At 41.4% G+C, this 16,679-nt stretch overlaps 1 protein-coding gene across 15 annotated transcripts in view; it reads left to right on the top strand.

Moving 5' to 3' along the window:
- Window positions 1–16,679, top strand: part of tjp1a (tight junction protein 1a) — a 95,047-nt gene that overhangs the window by 58,615 nt on the left and 19,753 nt on the right. For 8 of the 15 annotated variants that reach the window (XM_076729306.1, XM_076729314.1, XM_076729384.1 and 5 more), the window contains 11 exons: window positions 5,545–5,601; window positions 6,650–6,774; window positions 7,017–7,119; window positions 7,385–7,712; window positions 8,002–8,108; window positions 8,777–8,945; window positions 9,154–9,289; window positions 13,248–13,387; window positions 13,853–13,958; window positions 14,287–14,437; window positions 16,481–16,589. In XM_076729306.1, coding sequence (XP_076585421.1) covers window positions 5,545–5,601; window positions 6,650–6,774; window positions 7,017–7,119; window positions 7,385–7,712; window positions 8,002–8,108; window positions 8,777–8,945; window positions 9,154–9,289; window positions 13,248–13,387; window positions 13,853–13,958; window positions 14,287–14,437; window positions 16,481–16,589 — 1,531 coding nt within the window. The remainder of the gene's footprint in view (window positions 1–5,544; window positions 5,602–6,649; window positions 6,775–7,016; window positions 7,120–7,384; window positions 7,713–8,001; window positions 8,109–8,776; window positions 8,946–9,153; window positions 9,290–13,247; window positions 13,388–13,852; window positions 13,959–14,286; window positions 14,438–16,480; window positions 16,590–16,679) is intronic. The other 7 variants (XM_076729375.1, XM_076729281.1, XM_076729297.1 and 4 more) reach the window with 1 other exon arrangement.

Here is a 16,679-nt window from a genome sequence, read left to right on the forward strand (position 1 = left end):
TGTAGACACTCGCTGCTGCAGCTTCATTGCTCACTATTTCTCGCCATACCTCAGAATAATCTGATGTGAATAATGAATTGTTCTCTCACAAAGGCAGAAATGCCAGTCCTCACCTATTCTTTCATGCTTTGTCTATACTCCTACCACATTTTCATCCTGTGTGTTTTTGTCAAAAACTGCATCTTAGACTTTGTTTTTGATACGCCCACTGTAAGAAGCATTCCTGTGGTTCAGAAGTTCGATGAAGGGAGGAGGTGAGTAACGGACTAGTGTACAACAGTTTTGTTGGCACTGATAAAGAGCTTTTATTGTGCTTCTGCTAAGCCTCCTCTCAGCTCATGACTTTACTCCCAAGATGACCTCACTGTCACCTGCCGCTTTGTCAGTTTCCTTTTTAAGTCTACTGAGTAACTTTTTAAGAGATAAAACAAAGGTAGTTAAGGGTGTGTTTGACTGCACATGCCTCTGTGCTTCATTATTATTGTGTGCTCAATGTCCCTAACTTGGGTGTGTGACCCATGTCCACATGTTTGTGGCTACTTCTGGCTAAATGCTTTTGTTTCCCGAAAGGTCAGTGATACTCATCAGCGTACTTATTTGGTTACAGAATGGATGGACACAGAGTCTTAAGATGTTGGCAATGTGTGCTCATTTTATGCAGATATTGTGTAAACGTGAACACGTGTAATCACTATAGATACTGAGAGGTATGCGTTGACGACCTGCATGCTTGGCCTGACCCTATTTATCCTAGCTTTCTGCAGCAGGTTATTAATGTCCTTTTCATCACTCATATTTCCAGTCAGTTCATCAGTATGCCCCAAAGAGCTGGATTAGTCTTTGCCTTTGAAGAGCCTGAGTGAGCTGTTATCATCTGTACTGGACTGTTAGTTATGGTGGTCCAGGCAGGGCCAAGCCAGGCTGGCTGTAGCTTGAACAAAGAGGCCCTGTAGTGTCAGATCGTGGCCTCTGTGTGTGTGTGTGTGTGTGTGTGTGTGTGTGTGTGTGTGTGTGTGTGCGGACAAGTAGACACACACATGTGTGTGATTGGTGGCTGCTCTTTGTTTCCCAGCCCAGGGCCTTGCTGGCCAGAGCTCAAGCCTGACTAATATGGATGTATAAATACACTAGGCTGCCGTCAGTTTGTGCAACATCAAGCACACCATTGTTTCACACAGCTCTGTGACTTCAGAGATAAACCTCATCTTTTGTTCCCGTCAGTATTTTTATTATTTCTTTACTCCAGAAAGTGAGACACACTTGCGTTCATGTTTGTTTTGGCCCTACATGTTCTGTGATCTTTGCTTTTGCGTGATGACTAAAATGTTCCTGTAACAAAATACATGAGATAACCAAATTACCATGTGACACATGTAAGATCTTTTCCACGCAAAAAATTCCTCTTTGTGGATTTTAGTCTTATGAAACAGAAGACCACATCGGCCTCATCCTTTCCTCATCCACGTCAGATTTTAATTAGCTGTTGAAATTCACTTGATTAAAGTAAATTGTTTTTTTTTTCTCAAATAGTAAAGCTAAGATCACACCTGACTTGTGCTCTGTGACTGTCTGCTTTCTACCCTGCTTATACCTCACACTCAATCAGCCAGCCTGTTAATCATCACTTCACATTGCAGTGATTAATTACTGTAATAATCTCATCTGAGAGTTAGAGCTGTTGTCCCAGGAGAGTAAATATTCTAAGCCTATGAGACAGACAGCTTCTCTCTCCTTAACCGTCTTGGCTGTTACCAGTTTACCAGATGGGTTCATCAATAGAGAGTCTGCTTTTTTACATAAAAACAGACGATGGGAATTAATACTACACATGGTGCTTTGCACCATTGAAAATACTAATATGTGTGATATTGTTATAATCCCATTTGATTTATTAAAACCAAATCAAGCAACAGAATGAGCAATTACTTTAAATGAATAATTTTAATTTGATGGGAAGTGTGACTGCCATGCTGCAATATGCAGTGTATTTGACAGAAAAGGACTCTTTCTCCATTACAGCACCCTCCCAGATGTTAATTTGAAATTAGATTGAAGACAGCCTATTAATCTGCACGTCTCCTGTTTGTCCTATGACTCATACACCTGACCTATGGCCTTTTATAATGCAATAATGTCTACACCCACCCGTATGGCTCATACGCTCACGTACTGTAAGCCTTCTCTGGAAGGCTTGGTCTGTCTGTGTGTGTGTGTGTGTGTGTGTGTGTGTGTGTGTGTGTGTGTGTGTGTGTGTGTGTGTGTGTTTGACCAGCCTTTTGATAGGGTTTAGATTTGGTGCATGTATTTGTCAGGCTGAAAGAGACAAGGGAGCAGAGAATAGAATGGACCATGTCACCTCCACAGTTTTATGTATCCTGTGTGTTGGTACCATATATGTATGTTGTATAAGCAGCCCACAACCTTGCTCTCGTCCTCCTCCTCCCTCTCCCTGCCTATCAGTGCAACCCACAGTTCAAGGACAAGGCCACCTGCCTCCCTGACCGCCTGGTCACATGACCCCAGCACGCTGTTGTTTCTCATGTTGTAGCCCACCCCCCCACCTCACCCCATCTGCCTGCACTGTTGGATGAATGAATGGATGAACGGATGGATGAATATATTACAAAAAACTTTAGAGGAATGGATGTGTTTGGGAATGTTGGGGGGAGCCTTGGTTAAATGGGTCAGGTCTCTTCACACAATAGTGGCATTACTGTGGGAGTGGTAGGGGCAGACAGGGGGAATGAGAGGGGGAACACCCAAGCCCTCTGCGCCAATTATGGACGTAAATAACATCCACACAGAGCTGCTGTGGAAATTGGGGTCAAAGGGTTAACTGTGTATTCTAGAGGTTCAGGCCAACTGAACTGAACAGAGTGATTGAAGCTCAAACCCAGATTAGGAGAAGTACAGTAAGTGTAGTGTCTACAGGGCCAGAGGCCTATACTTGGGTTCGGGATTCAGACAGAAGTGACCTGTGTTAAAACAGCACAGGGGGCTGCGGTGGTAGGGATGTGATGGTTAGGTACCCAATGAGACAATGAAATATGCCCCAGGAAGTCCAGTTGGAGTAACAAGTCGAGTTGTAACAGAATTTGAGGCCAGTGCAACTTTTTTCCTCAGGCGACTCTTTGTTTTGCCGGAGCCCCTGGAATTGGCATCCCCACTGTGTCGATGGAGTGATTCATTCAAGTGAATGGGCAGTCTGCGTCAAAACAAAACCTTAATCGATTCAGCATCACCTCGCTTTGAAATATCATAAACATATTTATAGGAGCTGAATCTATGATCTTCTCTTCTACTTGTCAAATGTCTGAATGACCTTTCCCTTCATACATTGTGGGGTGTAATAACCTGTAGGTCACCACATCTATCTGGATATTAACTTGACAGTTAAATGCCACTACTCATTTAAATAAAGGTTATTAGGAAATTATGCGAACTCAACTTACTCCTAACTTTAATGTGGGTATGCACAATAATCAAGTTTTAGGCTGCAACAAATGATTGTTCGTTGCATTGACAGTATTGATTAATCTGTCTGATGAATCAGTTCATTGTTTTATCTATAAATGTTAGAAAATAGTGAAAAGTGCTAGTTCCCACAGATGGAGATGATATTCATATTGCTTGTTTTGTTCTATCAATAGTGCAAAACCCAAACAAATTAAGTTTATTATATTTTAAGATGCAGCTCACATTTGCATTTTTGCTTGGAAAATGACTCAAATCAATTATTCAAAAGAGGCAATTGATTTACTTTTGATCGCATAAACTACTTTATCGCTCAAGCATTCATTTTAAAAGTTTCTTGTTTGAAGTCAACTGACACAGGCTATTTTTATCACGTCTAAACAAATTTAGCTACCTCGGAAATCTGTGTTCTCTTCTTTGTATTATATTGTGTATTTTTTCTAAACTGCAGTATTATGTGGCTTGTCAACAAACACAACACACTCTCATCAGCTGGCTCTTACTTTGTGTCCTCATCACATGCAGTTGGCAGCATTGCAGCACGAACCTCCTGTGCACAGTGTAGTTGGGTTAAAGGAAGGTGATGACAGTAACGATAATGATGATGTCGAAGATGATGGGTGAGATGGTTTGGGGATTAGGTGATGATTAAGGGGTGAGGGAGTGAGATTATCACGATGATAGGGTGGACAGATGACATGGTGTGTTATTTTAGAAAGCTGATTATAGAAGTTGTAGTAAATGAGCACCCTGCCACGTGTGGTGGTGTTTATGTCTCTTCCTTCCCCTGCCACATTGGACTGTGCTCAGCACTTTGCCACAGACAGCTGTACCATCACTCCCGGCAGGCAGACAGACTGGACAGCAGCGTTACTTCATCAGCTGGAGGGAAGCAGAGCGAAGCTGTAATTTAAAGCTGGGCACATATCACCCTGAGAGTTAAAAAACAGTGCTTTGAGACACAAATTGAGGAGTATATGTTTGACCCAATATTAGTAACATTATCACATTTGCTGAGCTGCTTTTGGAGTAACCATCCTCAAAATGAAACACTGACAGACTGGCACATGGATAAAATTAAAAAGACAGCTTATACTGAAAGATGAGTGCAGCACGTAAGACAAACCTGTGTGATGTAACTGAATTAGAGAGTGAGTGAAAGCAAAAGATGCCTGTCTAGCATCAGTTTAATCCAGTGTGGCAGGTCAGAGGAGCAGCTAAATACCTTCTTTGCTTCAGCTCTCTCAGATGACCCAGCCAGGAATAGGAATGTTCACTCCGTCTTCTGAATCTCAGTCAGTCTCTGCCGGGTGTTTACTCATGCTGCTGTCATTCATAATCTTCTCACATGTAGACTTTCAGGACTCCAGGACTTAGCTGTGCAAATAAGCAATAGAGTCTACCTTGCTGGTAGCCAGACAACAACTCTGTTGACTGAAACTGAACAGGATATTGAAACTCTAAATGTACATGTCATTCTTACACTGCCACTCTTATCTGAAGCTACATATAACCGTTGTTTTGTTTTGTTGCCAAATTTAATGAGTCATTGACAGTTTGTGTGTGTTATTAATGTATGTCTTCACACTAGTTAAATGTGCCCTCATTGAGTTAGTACTTCACTTGTTTATAGGGACAGAAAAAACATTGCTAAATAGATATATAAGAAAAAAATCACATATTATAAAACCTGCAATTATTGTCTTAAGTTTTAATCGGTCGAATCATGTTCAAACCTGTCGTAAGAAATGTGAAACACATCTCAAACGAGGGTAGGATAACTGTGAAGGATTTTATCTTACATACAGCTCTATGAAAAGCCACATGATGTATTTTGATGGGCACTTGCAATGGTGACTTTGTCCTTACACTTTCAGAGAGCTGTTAGCTATAAACATTTTTGAGGCTGTACCCCTCATATATGTAAAAGGCATTAGATAATTAAAAATAATGCAGTCCACCACTAGCTACTGCCTAAAATTGACCATAGAGTTGGCTCAAATTTGGATACATACATATATGCTATGTAATTGGCCTGAAGATACTGATCCTTTGCCTCTTGTGTTTCAGAGTGCAGCGATGGAGGAAACGGTCATATGGGAACAGCACACAGTGACCCTTCACAGGGTAAGTGTTTACAGCTTTTCAATCCACTGTCCCCTTTCTTCTCTTGTCTTTTTCCTCTCTCTGCCTGTTTCTGGCATCGTAATCCTGCACTATGTCTTGTGTGTTCTTCACTTTTTCCTCCCTGTTCCTCTCTGTCCTCTGCCCATACATCTCTTTTCTCTCTCTGTACTGAGAGGGCCAGCTGTAGCAGCAGGATGTGTGGAGCAGAAACAATAGTCAAGGAACCCAGATGGCAGGAAACAAGGCTAAGGAAGACAGAAATCAGCATCCACTTCCTTACTACTTCATTTCACTTCCTTCCTGCTGGCAACACACTCTTCTCCTTAACACAACTCCAGGGAAAAGAAAGGGATGATAGTTTTACTCCATGTGCTTTTTGTGCCTTGTAAAGTCACATGTAATTATGATAAATTGTACTAACCTCTCAACCTCAGTGAGATCGGTGCATATGACTGATTACCTCCTTTGGCACAGTCAGCATCATCAGGTTAACTGTAAAACTATTCAAAACAATATTCCCCCAGACATTGCTGATAAATTAATATGCTCATTGTCTTGTGTGCTGAATTTCTGAATGTACTTTGCTTTGAGATAGTAAACCCTTAGTTAGTTGATGCCATTGTGCCGTTGGATTGTGAAGAGCACCTGTCTAGACTGGCCTGCTTGTTGTAATCTAATTAGTAGCAGCTTTATTGAGGTTGAAGGAACGGCGCAGTGTGGCCTGCGGTTCTCAGCCTTGTGACTCTCCTGTGTTGTTGTGGTTGTATGATTAGCCATTTACATCACACGGCTGACTCGCTTGAGCTGGCTGCATAAAACACAGCAGCGCTCAAAACCTCCATTGGAAAATTGATATAACTTGCAAATGCATAACCTGACCACAAACCCTCTTTCATTGCATAGAACACATTACAATATTTTACTTAAATAATAGTTTCATTGATAATTAACCTCCAAAGAGCCTACTAGCCTGTTTTTGTTTACAGCAAAGCCTGGGAAAAGGCTAATGTATTTGCCAGTCAGTAATCAGTAAGTTCTGTGTGTATAGGCCCCAGGCTTTGGATTTGGTATTGCCATCTCAGGCGGGCGAGACAACCCTCATTTCCAGAGTGGGGAGACGTCCATTGTGATATCTGATGTGCTGAAAGGAGGTCCTGCGGAAGGACTGCTACAGTAAGTGTTTGACTTTTGTCATCTATTTTGTCATCTGCTTTTTTAAATATTTACAGACAAAAGGGTTGTAGAAGTGCTGTTAGTTTGACCTCAGTATTAGTTAAAGTAAGATCCTGCTAGATGTTTCCCCTTTTTCATTTTATTCTATATACATGTTTGTCATGGTGGTATGTATTTATAGACTCACATTGATCTCTGGAACTATTGTTAATTGATTTTTTTTGTTTGTTTGTTTGTTTCAGGGAAAATGATCGAGTGGTCATGGTCAATGCAGTCTCTATGGACAATGTGGAACATGCCTACGCTGTGCAACAGCTCCGAAAGAGTGGCAAAAATGCAAAGATAGTAAGTTTGACACTGATGGTATTTACAAAACTTAAGTTGAAATTGTGTGAATCGCAGTGATCATTTGTCTGTTCAGATTTATCTCTTTGTCTATTCATTTTTTCCATAAAATGTAAACATAGCATGATTTCAGGATTGGGTCTACTCACTTCTAATTGCTGTTTGACATTACAGAAAGATAATGATACTGTCATGTGTACTTGAGCTGTGAGGAAGACTATAATAACTGCCTTTTTAACACTCACAACTTTCCGTCTATTCCAAGACTATTCGCAGGAAAAGGAAAGTGCAGATCCCTGTTTCTCGGCCCGGGGACAGGGAGACAATGTCAGAGCATGAGGAAGAGGACAGCGACGAGGATGATGGCTATGAGCACCACAGTGGTCGAGGTGGCCGAAGTGCCTATGAAGGAGCAAGCGGAGGCACGAGCACTGGCAGGCGTCCCGACCGCGAACGTAGCAGCAGCGGCAGACGGGATCACAGTGCCTCGCGGGAGCGGAGCGTCTCACCGCGCTCTGACCGCCGATCTCAAACCTCATCTGCTCCACCCAGGCCTGCCAAGGTCACCCTTGTCAAGTCCCGCAAAAATGAAGGTGGGCAACACAATGTCCAAGAACCTGAGAAGTTAACTATGCGTATTGTGGATACAATCAGTTTATTTACAATTCTACAAATATTGTAAAGACATACTGAAACATAGTGCAAAAGAGATGTATGTACATATAAGACGACAAATTCTGGAGTTTCTCAACTTCACTTATGCTCACAATTAAGATCAATCAGAACGCTTTTGTTGGCTAGTCTGTTAATCTTTTTTACAGAGAACAAAGCGATGGCTGAATTGATGCGCGCTGTTAATATTGCGTTGTTGTCCTCTGAAAGCAGAATATGGACTGCGGTTGGCCAGCCACATATTTGTGAAGGACATCTCCCCTGAGAGCCTTGCTGCCAGAGATGGAAACATCCAGGAGGGAGATGTTGTACTTAAGGTGAGAGAACAGAGTGTTTGCATGAGTGAGCCTATAAGAAATACAGGGGTTTTAAAAGTGGGCGAAACGCTGAAATGGGCAAATAAACTGATGAAGAGATTATTAGAATGAATGTGGAAGATGATTATGTAAAGAAGTGCCTTTAAATGGGGTGAAAGAGAAAAGTATTCCTTTGACTAAAAACTTTCACTGGTCTGCTGTGGTAATCTGTGAGCTGCTGAAAGTGGATCGCAGAGTGAGGTCACAGTTCATTAGTATGCAGACTCACCAGCAGGAATACCACACATTCCATTATTCCTTTGAATTTTTATCCACTCAATCTCTGAGGAGGGAAAATCCTCCTCCACAGTAAAGAGATGCATTCAAAATCCAATTTAGTGTGTCATTTGTTCTGAAGAGAGGCAGAGGTGTTTTCCAGTTGAGCTGGGATTGGAGGAAAAACATCCCACGACTAATTATACTATACATTTTCAAACTTGTCCATAACCTCCTGTACTCCTCCTCCTTTCTTAAGATTCATTATTCTTAATGTGAGGGTGAACTAGGTCGTTTCCAGTTCCTCTTTGCCGTGTGATGATAACCTAGTTTTCAAAGGCACATGTACATATGAAGTGAAGATAACTTGTCTATTCAGTTCTTTTGTTGACCCGCTCGTCTTCCTCTGGCAGATCAATGGCACAGTTACAGAGAACCTATCACTGATAGATGCCAAGAAGCTGATTGAGAGGTCAAAGGGCAAGTTGAAGATGGTGGTGCAGAGAGATGAGCGAGCCACGTTGCTCAACATTCCTGACCTTGATGACAGCATCCCATCAGCCAATAACTCCGACAGAGATGGTGAGACAACAGACATGTCGTGTTGCCATGTTGGATGCTGCTGCCATGTGACTGCACAAGCTATGACTGCCAAAAAAACTAATTTGTAATGTTTTTAAACACTGATATGGAATAATTTCAACCCTAAATTTTTTTCTTGTTGTGTTAACTCGATCTTGATTTACACCATTGATTAAATGCTCATGCATATTTAATTTGAAATTCACAGACATTTCAGAAATACATTCACTGACATCAGACCATTCCAATCGATCCCACGGGCGAGGTAGTCGATCACGTTCGCCTGACAGGCCCGAACCTTCGGATCACCTCCGTCACTCCCCTCGGCAGATCAGCAATGGCAGGTAAGCGAAATACACATACACACTTCTGACTGCAAATCTGGTCATAGGGCACAGCTGTCACACATGCCACAGTCATACATCCATACTCCCACCGCTCCAGCTTCATACATCATGTTCACACCCACAGGTTAGTGGGTGCTGAGTAAGTACCTTGCAGCACTGATGCATAAATCAATAGATAAAGACACTGCATGCATAAACCATCACACTCCCTCTGGAGCCATCACAGAGTTCCAATAATACCTTGCTCTAGGAGAGAGCTGGGGAGGAGAGGAAGGATTGATTCATCTCCACTCGGTGGACTGAGGTCTTGTTTTGAAAGTATAATAGATCTTTTAACCGTTTTCTGTACAGAGAATCACATTCAAATGGTATAAGGTTGTCTCAGCTTTATACAGTCACTCACTAAATCATGCAAAGCTTGGTTTATTTTACTATTTAACACACGTTTTTCTTGTGTTGTCGGTACTCATGTAAGTGGCCTCAACCGCTCAAAATAGGATCTGTATTTTGTAATGCGTGCAATGTCATTTGATAGCTTTGTTTTGCATATACTCTGAACACATGATGCTCTATTCTTTCTATTCATTCTAATGTCCATACTGCCTCTTGTCCTCCTCTTTTCTTACCGCCAGTTGGAGCTTCCAGTAAGTTATCTTTATCATAGTTTAGAGTCTGTGTAGCTTTCTGTCCCTGTCAAACTCATAGATGGCAAAGGAGAGCTCGAGGAATGGCATGCGAGTAAAACTAGTTTCTCTCAGTTAGTGTGGAGCTTGGGCATTGTAAGCTTACTAGGTAAGAGCAAGATACTGAGCTTGGTTGAATGGGTCAAGATTGGCTGCAAGGACAAAAGACAAAAAAGACAAAAGAGGATATGTTGCTGGTTTATGTTCACAGCAAATGGTTCTGTTAGATACTGTGAAGTAGGGTTGGGTATTGAATCAGGGCGCTGAATCCAAGCTGTCTTCAAGCGTTTGTTCTGGATTGAACTGTCAAGAGTCTTGTATAACCAGACCTCCATTTCATCATGTTTATATGGGCCTTTGGGTGCAGACACAGTGGGCTGTCATACTCCAAACTCCCAAAAAAAAAGTTGCTACAGAGAACTTAATTGTTGCCAGACAGAAAACTCACAAGAGGTGCTATTTCTGGTAGCAGTCATTTTCAAACTCGTTGTTAATCAAATGGAGGATTTTTCTCCAGACTTTTGTGTTCTTGATGAGGTGAAGGTCTGACCATGTGAGATACAGCCAAACCTGCGGTTTATAACAAATTCTTCCTAAAGGACAAAATGTGTTACTGGAACAGGTATACTCAAACTCAGATGCAACTGAAAAACAGCTGCCTTATTGACGCATTACTTACATTGTTTGTTCTGCACAGAGCACACTCTTAAAACAGCTGTTGTAGCTGCAGGATGTTTGCTCAGTTTGCCGCTGCTAGTTTATCTTTCTGGCTTGTTAGTTGCTTGTCAGTCATGTCATCTATGGCTAGATTAACCTCCCATGCTGCCCTTTCATTGCATGGTACATTGTGTCAGACTGTTGAGTAACCTTGCTTGTTTCAATGCAGGATGAGGGCAGGTTCACTGTTGCACAGATTACTTCCAATGTAAGTGAATGCATTCCACTGATGAGAGGCCAGTATGTGTTGGAATATTTTTGTTACTCTTTCCCTGATTCAACATTTATCTTTGTGAACCAAAAATACAGCATGTCTGCCCAGAAGTAAGAAAACTAAAGATTAAGTCAGTCATTTTGTGTGACTGGATAATCTCATAAACACATGAATTGTCAGAAGAGGAGTTGCACCTGCTTCTCATGTGGTTGTGGGTTAAGAAGTAACTGAGGAAATGACAGTCTGACTGTCACTAGACTATGATGTAAGGCAGTGTTTTTACTATCTCCCAGTTTAGGAGGGGAAAAAGGAATTTGACATACTTCCCACAGTGCTTTGCCCCAAGCCAGATGGTTTGCTTAACCTGATTGGCTGCAGGGCTTAGAGGCATTCTTTTGCCTCCAGCACGATGCTGTGCCGTGTTTTTGAACACAAGCGATCATCATCTCCGTCAGCATAAGTGTACTTTGTGCAGATGCAAAAGGCTGTCTGTGTTGTCTCTCAAGGAATTGAACCAAAATCCTCATAATAAGCGCCATGGTTCATCTTACAGATACATTTGTGTGAGTAATTAGTTTCTCTTTTTAAAATATTGTTTATTTTTTGTTGATACGTTTAATTATTAGATTGGTAGTTTGAAAGAAATTTTGCCATTGGGTGATTTGTTTTTTTTTTTTTTTTTAAAGAGCTGTTGGTATATCTAGTCTGTTTTCTTTTAGTCGGTTTTTCTCTGTAAATATTTTGAAGCTTGTGGGTGGATGTGAAATTATAGCATCCGGGACTATTATGCAGCGGAGAGATTCAGTACTATATTTTGCATTATTTGTTGACGTCTGCGTAGCAACATCTCTCCCACCCCTTCAGGTTTTCTGTCTCTCACTCACTTGCTCTCTCTTGCCTGTACCCATACTGTAAGAATATGTAAGCAAAGGGATTGAACAAAGGCTTCTGTCAAATGGTGTTTGTCAGTGTGAAGCCTTTTTTTAGCAGCATTCTGCAGCAAGGAACAGCAGATTTAGGCCACAACACACTCTCTCACTCCTCGCTCTCCCTCTGTCTCTTGCTCTGTCTCTCTTTTTCCCCCGTCTCTCACACTCTCTTTCTCATTCATCCGTTACACACACACACACACACACACACACACACGCACACAGAGTCTTTCTCCCATTACAATTCTGTTATTTATCCTCGAGCTTCAGCTCTCATTTATCTTTCTCCCTCAACAACAAACTCACACACAGGTCTCTCTGATGCTGATTCTGCTGACGTATAAAACTGCACAGATCAGATTTATGTGCAAAACTGAATTGTAGTGAGAGCTGATGGACACATTCAGGGATCTAGAAAAAGATCATTCTGTGGTCGGAAAATGTGGAGTGTCAGTCAGCATGGAAATGGATGTGCATATACTGTTTATTGTGTTTTACTGTGTAAATATACACTGTACTGTATATTTTGGGCATGGGAGAAGTTGCCTAGTCTTAGCCGGTGGCACCGCCTGCACCTTCACATTCTTCTACAAAAGCTTCTGAACACAGCACAAGTGCTGTGCCAGCAGGCAGTCATGTGACCAGATTGGAATTCAACCATTGTTTTAAGCAGCAGAGCCTTTTCTACTCTGTTAGACTTAGCCTACTAGACTCAGACACACACACACACACACACACACACACACACACACACACACACACACACACACACACACACACACACAGTTCCCCCATATTTATTTTATTCAGGTTAAACAGGAACTTGGACTGAAAAGTATCCTAACTCAAGAGTTTATGTTGGGAGACTTGCTCTGACTTTTCTTTCTCTGCCTGTGTGCTTTTATTGGAAGAGTTACTGAATGGTCATTAAATGGGAGTTTACACCAGTCTTCAAGAAAAATGTGACTTGGAAATTTAAGCATTTGTAAGCCTTGTTTGTTCCAGTTGACCTTGATATCAGTTTCTGATTGGGAGTGTGGTTTGCCATTGACATACTGTGTAGACCACACAATTTGAGAAACTAAATGGGAAGAAAAAAACTGCACTAAAATACAGACAAACAACTTTAAATTGGTGACAAATTTGCAGAGTCTTTTTAGCAAAGTCGCACATTCTTCTTTCAATTGCTTATTGTCTTCTCATCTCATTTTTCTGCTCATGTGCAGAATGTATAATTCATGGTCCATGCCATTTCCCTTTGCATTCATTTTAGTGTCTCTATCTTCCTGGTGACACTTAAGGAACACATGAGATTACTTGAGGTCGTTAAGGAGTGCATCAGTATAAACTTATTATTAGCATTGACAGTCCATTTTTACTGAATTGCCATGTGTTAATTTTGTTTATTTCAGCCATCGAAGTCGAGATGAGGATCGCATATCCAAACCAGGGGCCATGTCCACACCGGTGAAAAGCTCTGATGATGGTGTCTTGTCACAGGCCAGCGACCAGGCCAGCTCCAGAGATGACAAACAGTTACCTCCGCTGCCTGGTACAGAAACCTCTGTCACCTTTCATATTTCTACATCTCATTTTCTCCAGTTAGATCTTACAGCAAAGAAATGTTCAGTAAATCTCAGCCTGCATTCTGCTTTTTCCTGAAGAGCTTTGCCTGAAGTCAAATTCTTATAAAGACAAACAGTGAGTTTTAAAAAGTCAGTGTGTCAAATACCTTAACACTAAACTCTACTGTTACTGTTTAAAATACCTAAAAAACACGATCTCAGCTGTTGTTTAGAGTGTAAACTCTAATTAACACAATGTAGTAGAAGTTATCAATACCTGCAAAGTACATTTTCACACATCCTTCTCCATATTCACAAAGAAATACTGACTATGCATGTGAACATCTGAGGAACAAGGAAATTAACATTACAAAACAAGTATTCACCACCACATTTGACTTGGATTAAAATTGACGCTTTCACTTCTACTCATGGTTTCATTTTTATCTTAGAACCAAAGCCAGTTTATGCACAGCCTGGTCAGCCTGACGTGGATCTGCCTGTCAGCCCCTCTGATGCACCTGTGCCCAGCGCTGCTCATGATGACAGCATCCTCAGGTAAGTGTCCTAGATGTTCTCATCCAAAGCACCGCACAGTATTGAGTGCTGATCTGCATTTCAGCATGCATGTCAGGTGCATACATTATTCATTTTGAGAATATGAGTGAACTTTTTTTATTCAAGTTAGCTCACCTGCCATAGTTTGGATTAGTTTGGATCAAGGCAGAGATTCTGGTCAGCTTTTGTTTTGGCTTTGTTGTTACTCCACACTCTGCTTTCTTGAATAGCCTGCTGTGTTTTGTGTCTCTTAAAATGATTGTTTTTAAATCCACAATTCGCTGACCTTTTTGCTTAACTCTACCTGTCTCCCTGCGTTCTCCTGCAGGCCGAGTATGAAGCTGGTCAAGTTCAAGAAGGGAGAGAGTGTCGGTCTGCGGTTAGCGGGAGGAAACGACGTGGGAATTTTTGTGGCAGGAGTTTTGGAGGACAGTCCTGCGGCCAAGGAAGGGCTGGAAGAGGGAGACCAGATTCTCAGGGTACGATACGCTCAAACAACATAGCTATTGTTTGGTTTCTGCAGTAAACTGATGGGGGGGGTTTTTTTCGTGTAAAGTGTGTAAAATGTAGTTTTGAAACTGTGGTGAGGCATGAACAGAATCCTAGTTTTCATAGCTACATTTTGTCTGGAGAAATCTCATTTGTTAGCCATGTATTGTATATGCCTCATCAGTTTTTAGATGTGTACATGTGCATGACAGATATTTCAAAGAGGGTGAGTATCACAAAGGCAGAAGTTCACTGTTTTGAAAGGAAAGCCCACTGTCATTGCTTTGTGTTGGATTCAAAATAATTAAACCCAAAGTCTGGAGCGAAACTGAAATAAGTAGACTGAAATTTTCACAGCTGAAGAGGACTGTTTCTAAAATTCTGTAAAAACTGTCCTTTTATTGCGCAGTCAGTCAAAGTGCTCTGGGGAAAAAACTCCTCAGACTGCACTGTCAAATATGCCAGCCTTGGCTGGATAAAATGCACAGTGGTTTAGGGGAAATCTGCTGCATGTAAACACAGGTTTTACCACAACCAGGGGTGTGTAAATGTGTTCTCGGATTTCCTCCTTCGCCCATATTTCTTCCAATAACATGTTGGTTTTGTACACATGTAAACGTAGTGTATGTAACTGTGGATAAAGTGGATAGTTTCAGTATCTTGTAATTGCTGTGTGTTGTCCTGGTATTGTTTAGCTTGTAAGAGTATTCTATGGTATTTTCCTGTCAGAGTTCATTTAAGTTTGTGTATTGTGAAAGTAATAACTCTTACAGTTTCTTTCCATGTTGCATGTATGACAGTGGGAAGAACATCTGGTGTTACTGTCAAAATAGACAAGCAGTAGCTGCCCACACTAACTTAGATAATCAGTAGTGAAACTATGTGATCCCATGGCTACAATAGTTTGATTTCTGTGTGAAGAGATCTTGGGACTACAGTACAATGTATCGGTCAGTCTATGAGTCATTCAGGGCTCTGCCTCGTGTCAAAACTCCCCTTGTTTCCAATGTGAAGACACAATAGAGGTTGTTCTTGCACTCTGACCTCGGAACAGTTGCTTTCTGTTTTGCCGAACACTAGAGTAACATTGTTGGTGGGATGATGGAAACCCTCTTGATGTCAGTGTTGGATCCATTCTGATATGTTTATACGCCAGCCAAAGATTACACCTGCCATATTTAATGCTGCAGCTGTGAAGCTGTGGAGTGGTGCACTGTGCAGAAGAGGCTGAATACTTAACCACACAGTTTTTTACCCCATGACAATAACAATTATGGACTGCATTTAGTATCTGATAAACAAAGCTGTCCATTACCTCATCTCCTTCTCTTAATGAATATACTATGTCTTGTGTTCCTTCCACTCACAGCATAGATCTCTTTTTTTGTGCCTGTGCCTGTGTGTGTGTGTGTGTGTGTGTGTGTGTGTGTGTGTTCTCTGCACTGTACAGACACACTGTAGAGACTTCCAGGACATTGTTTTCCATTTTCCCTTTGGTCATGGTGTGCTAGTAGAGATAAAGACGTCAAGCCCTCCTGTTTCTGGGAAGGATAAAGGTGTCTTTCTGAGGTTCAGTGATTCAGTCCATGTGTTTCTGGTTCCCCTGCTGCTCCTCAAGCAGAGTCAATAAACAGCAGTTATTGTGTTTGGGACAGCAGCAGGAGGTGAGGAGGAGGCTGCTTGGTTGTAGGGGGAATACATCGCCCTGCTTCTGTTGAGGAACAAGTTTTTCTTTTCCTGTGTTCCTTGTATTCTGTGAGAAATCAAATGAGTGATAGCTGCTAGAGTTTTTTCCCTTTTTTTGGTCAAGAAAAAAATAAAGAAAGCTGTTGAAAGTTGAAAAGGAGGATTGGAGTGCATTTCAATTCAGTAGCTTTCAACCATTTTTTAAGCATTTAACAATGATAACTTGAAAACTTGGTAGGATGAAGTTGGGCGACAGTAACATGATATTAAGAGTCTGCAATTTGTTGTTTTGTTTGATCCACAGGTCCTTCAAATTGACTTCTGTGTCTTGTGTTCTGAATATGTAGGTGAACAATGTGGACTTCGCTAACATCATTCGGGAGGAGGCTGTGCTGTTTCTGCTGGATCTCCCAAGAGGAGAAGAAGTTACTATTCTGGCTCAGAAGAAGAAGGATGGTGAGTGATGGCAGTATAAAGTACTGTGGTAGTAATTTAAATACATCGAGCATGAAAACCAGCAAATTTAAAGGGTTTCTGCAATCATCT

This window comes from Chaetodon auriga, chromosome 1 (assembly GCF_051107435.1).
Source record: "Chaetodon auriga isolate fChaAug3 chromosome 1, fChaAug3.hap1, whole genome shotgun sequence".
NCBI lineage: Eukaryota > Metazoa > Chordata > Actinopteri > Chaetodontiformes > Chaetodontidae > Chaetodon > Chaetodon auriga.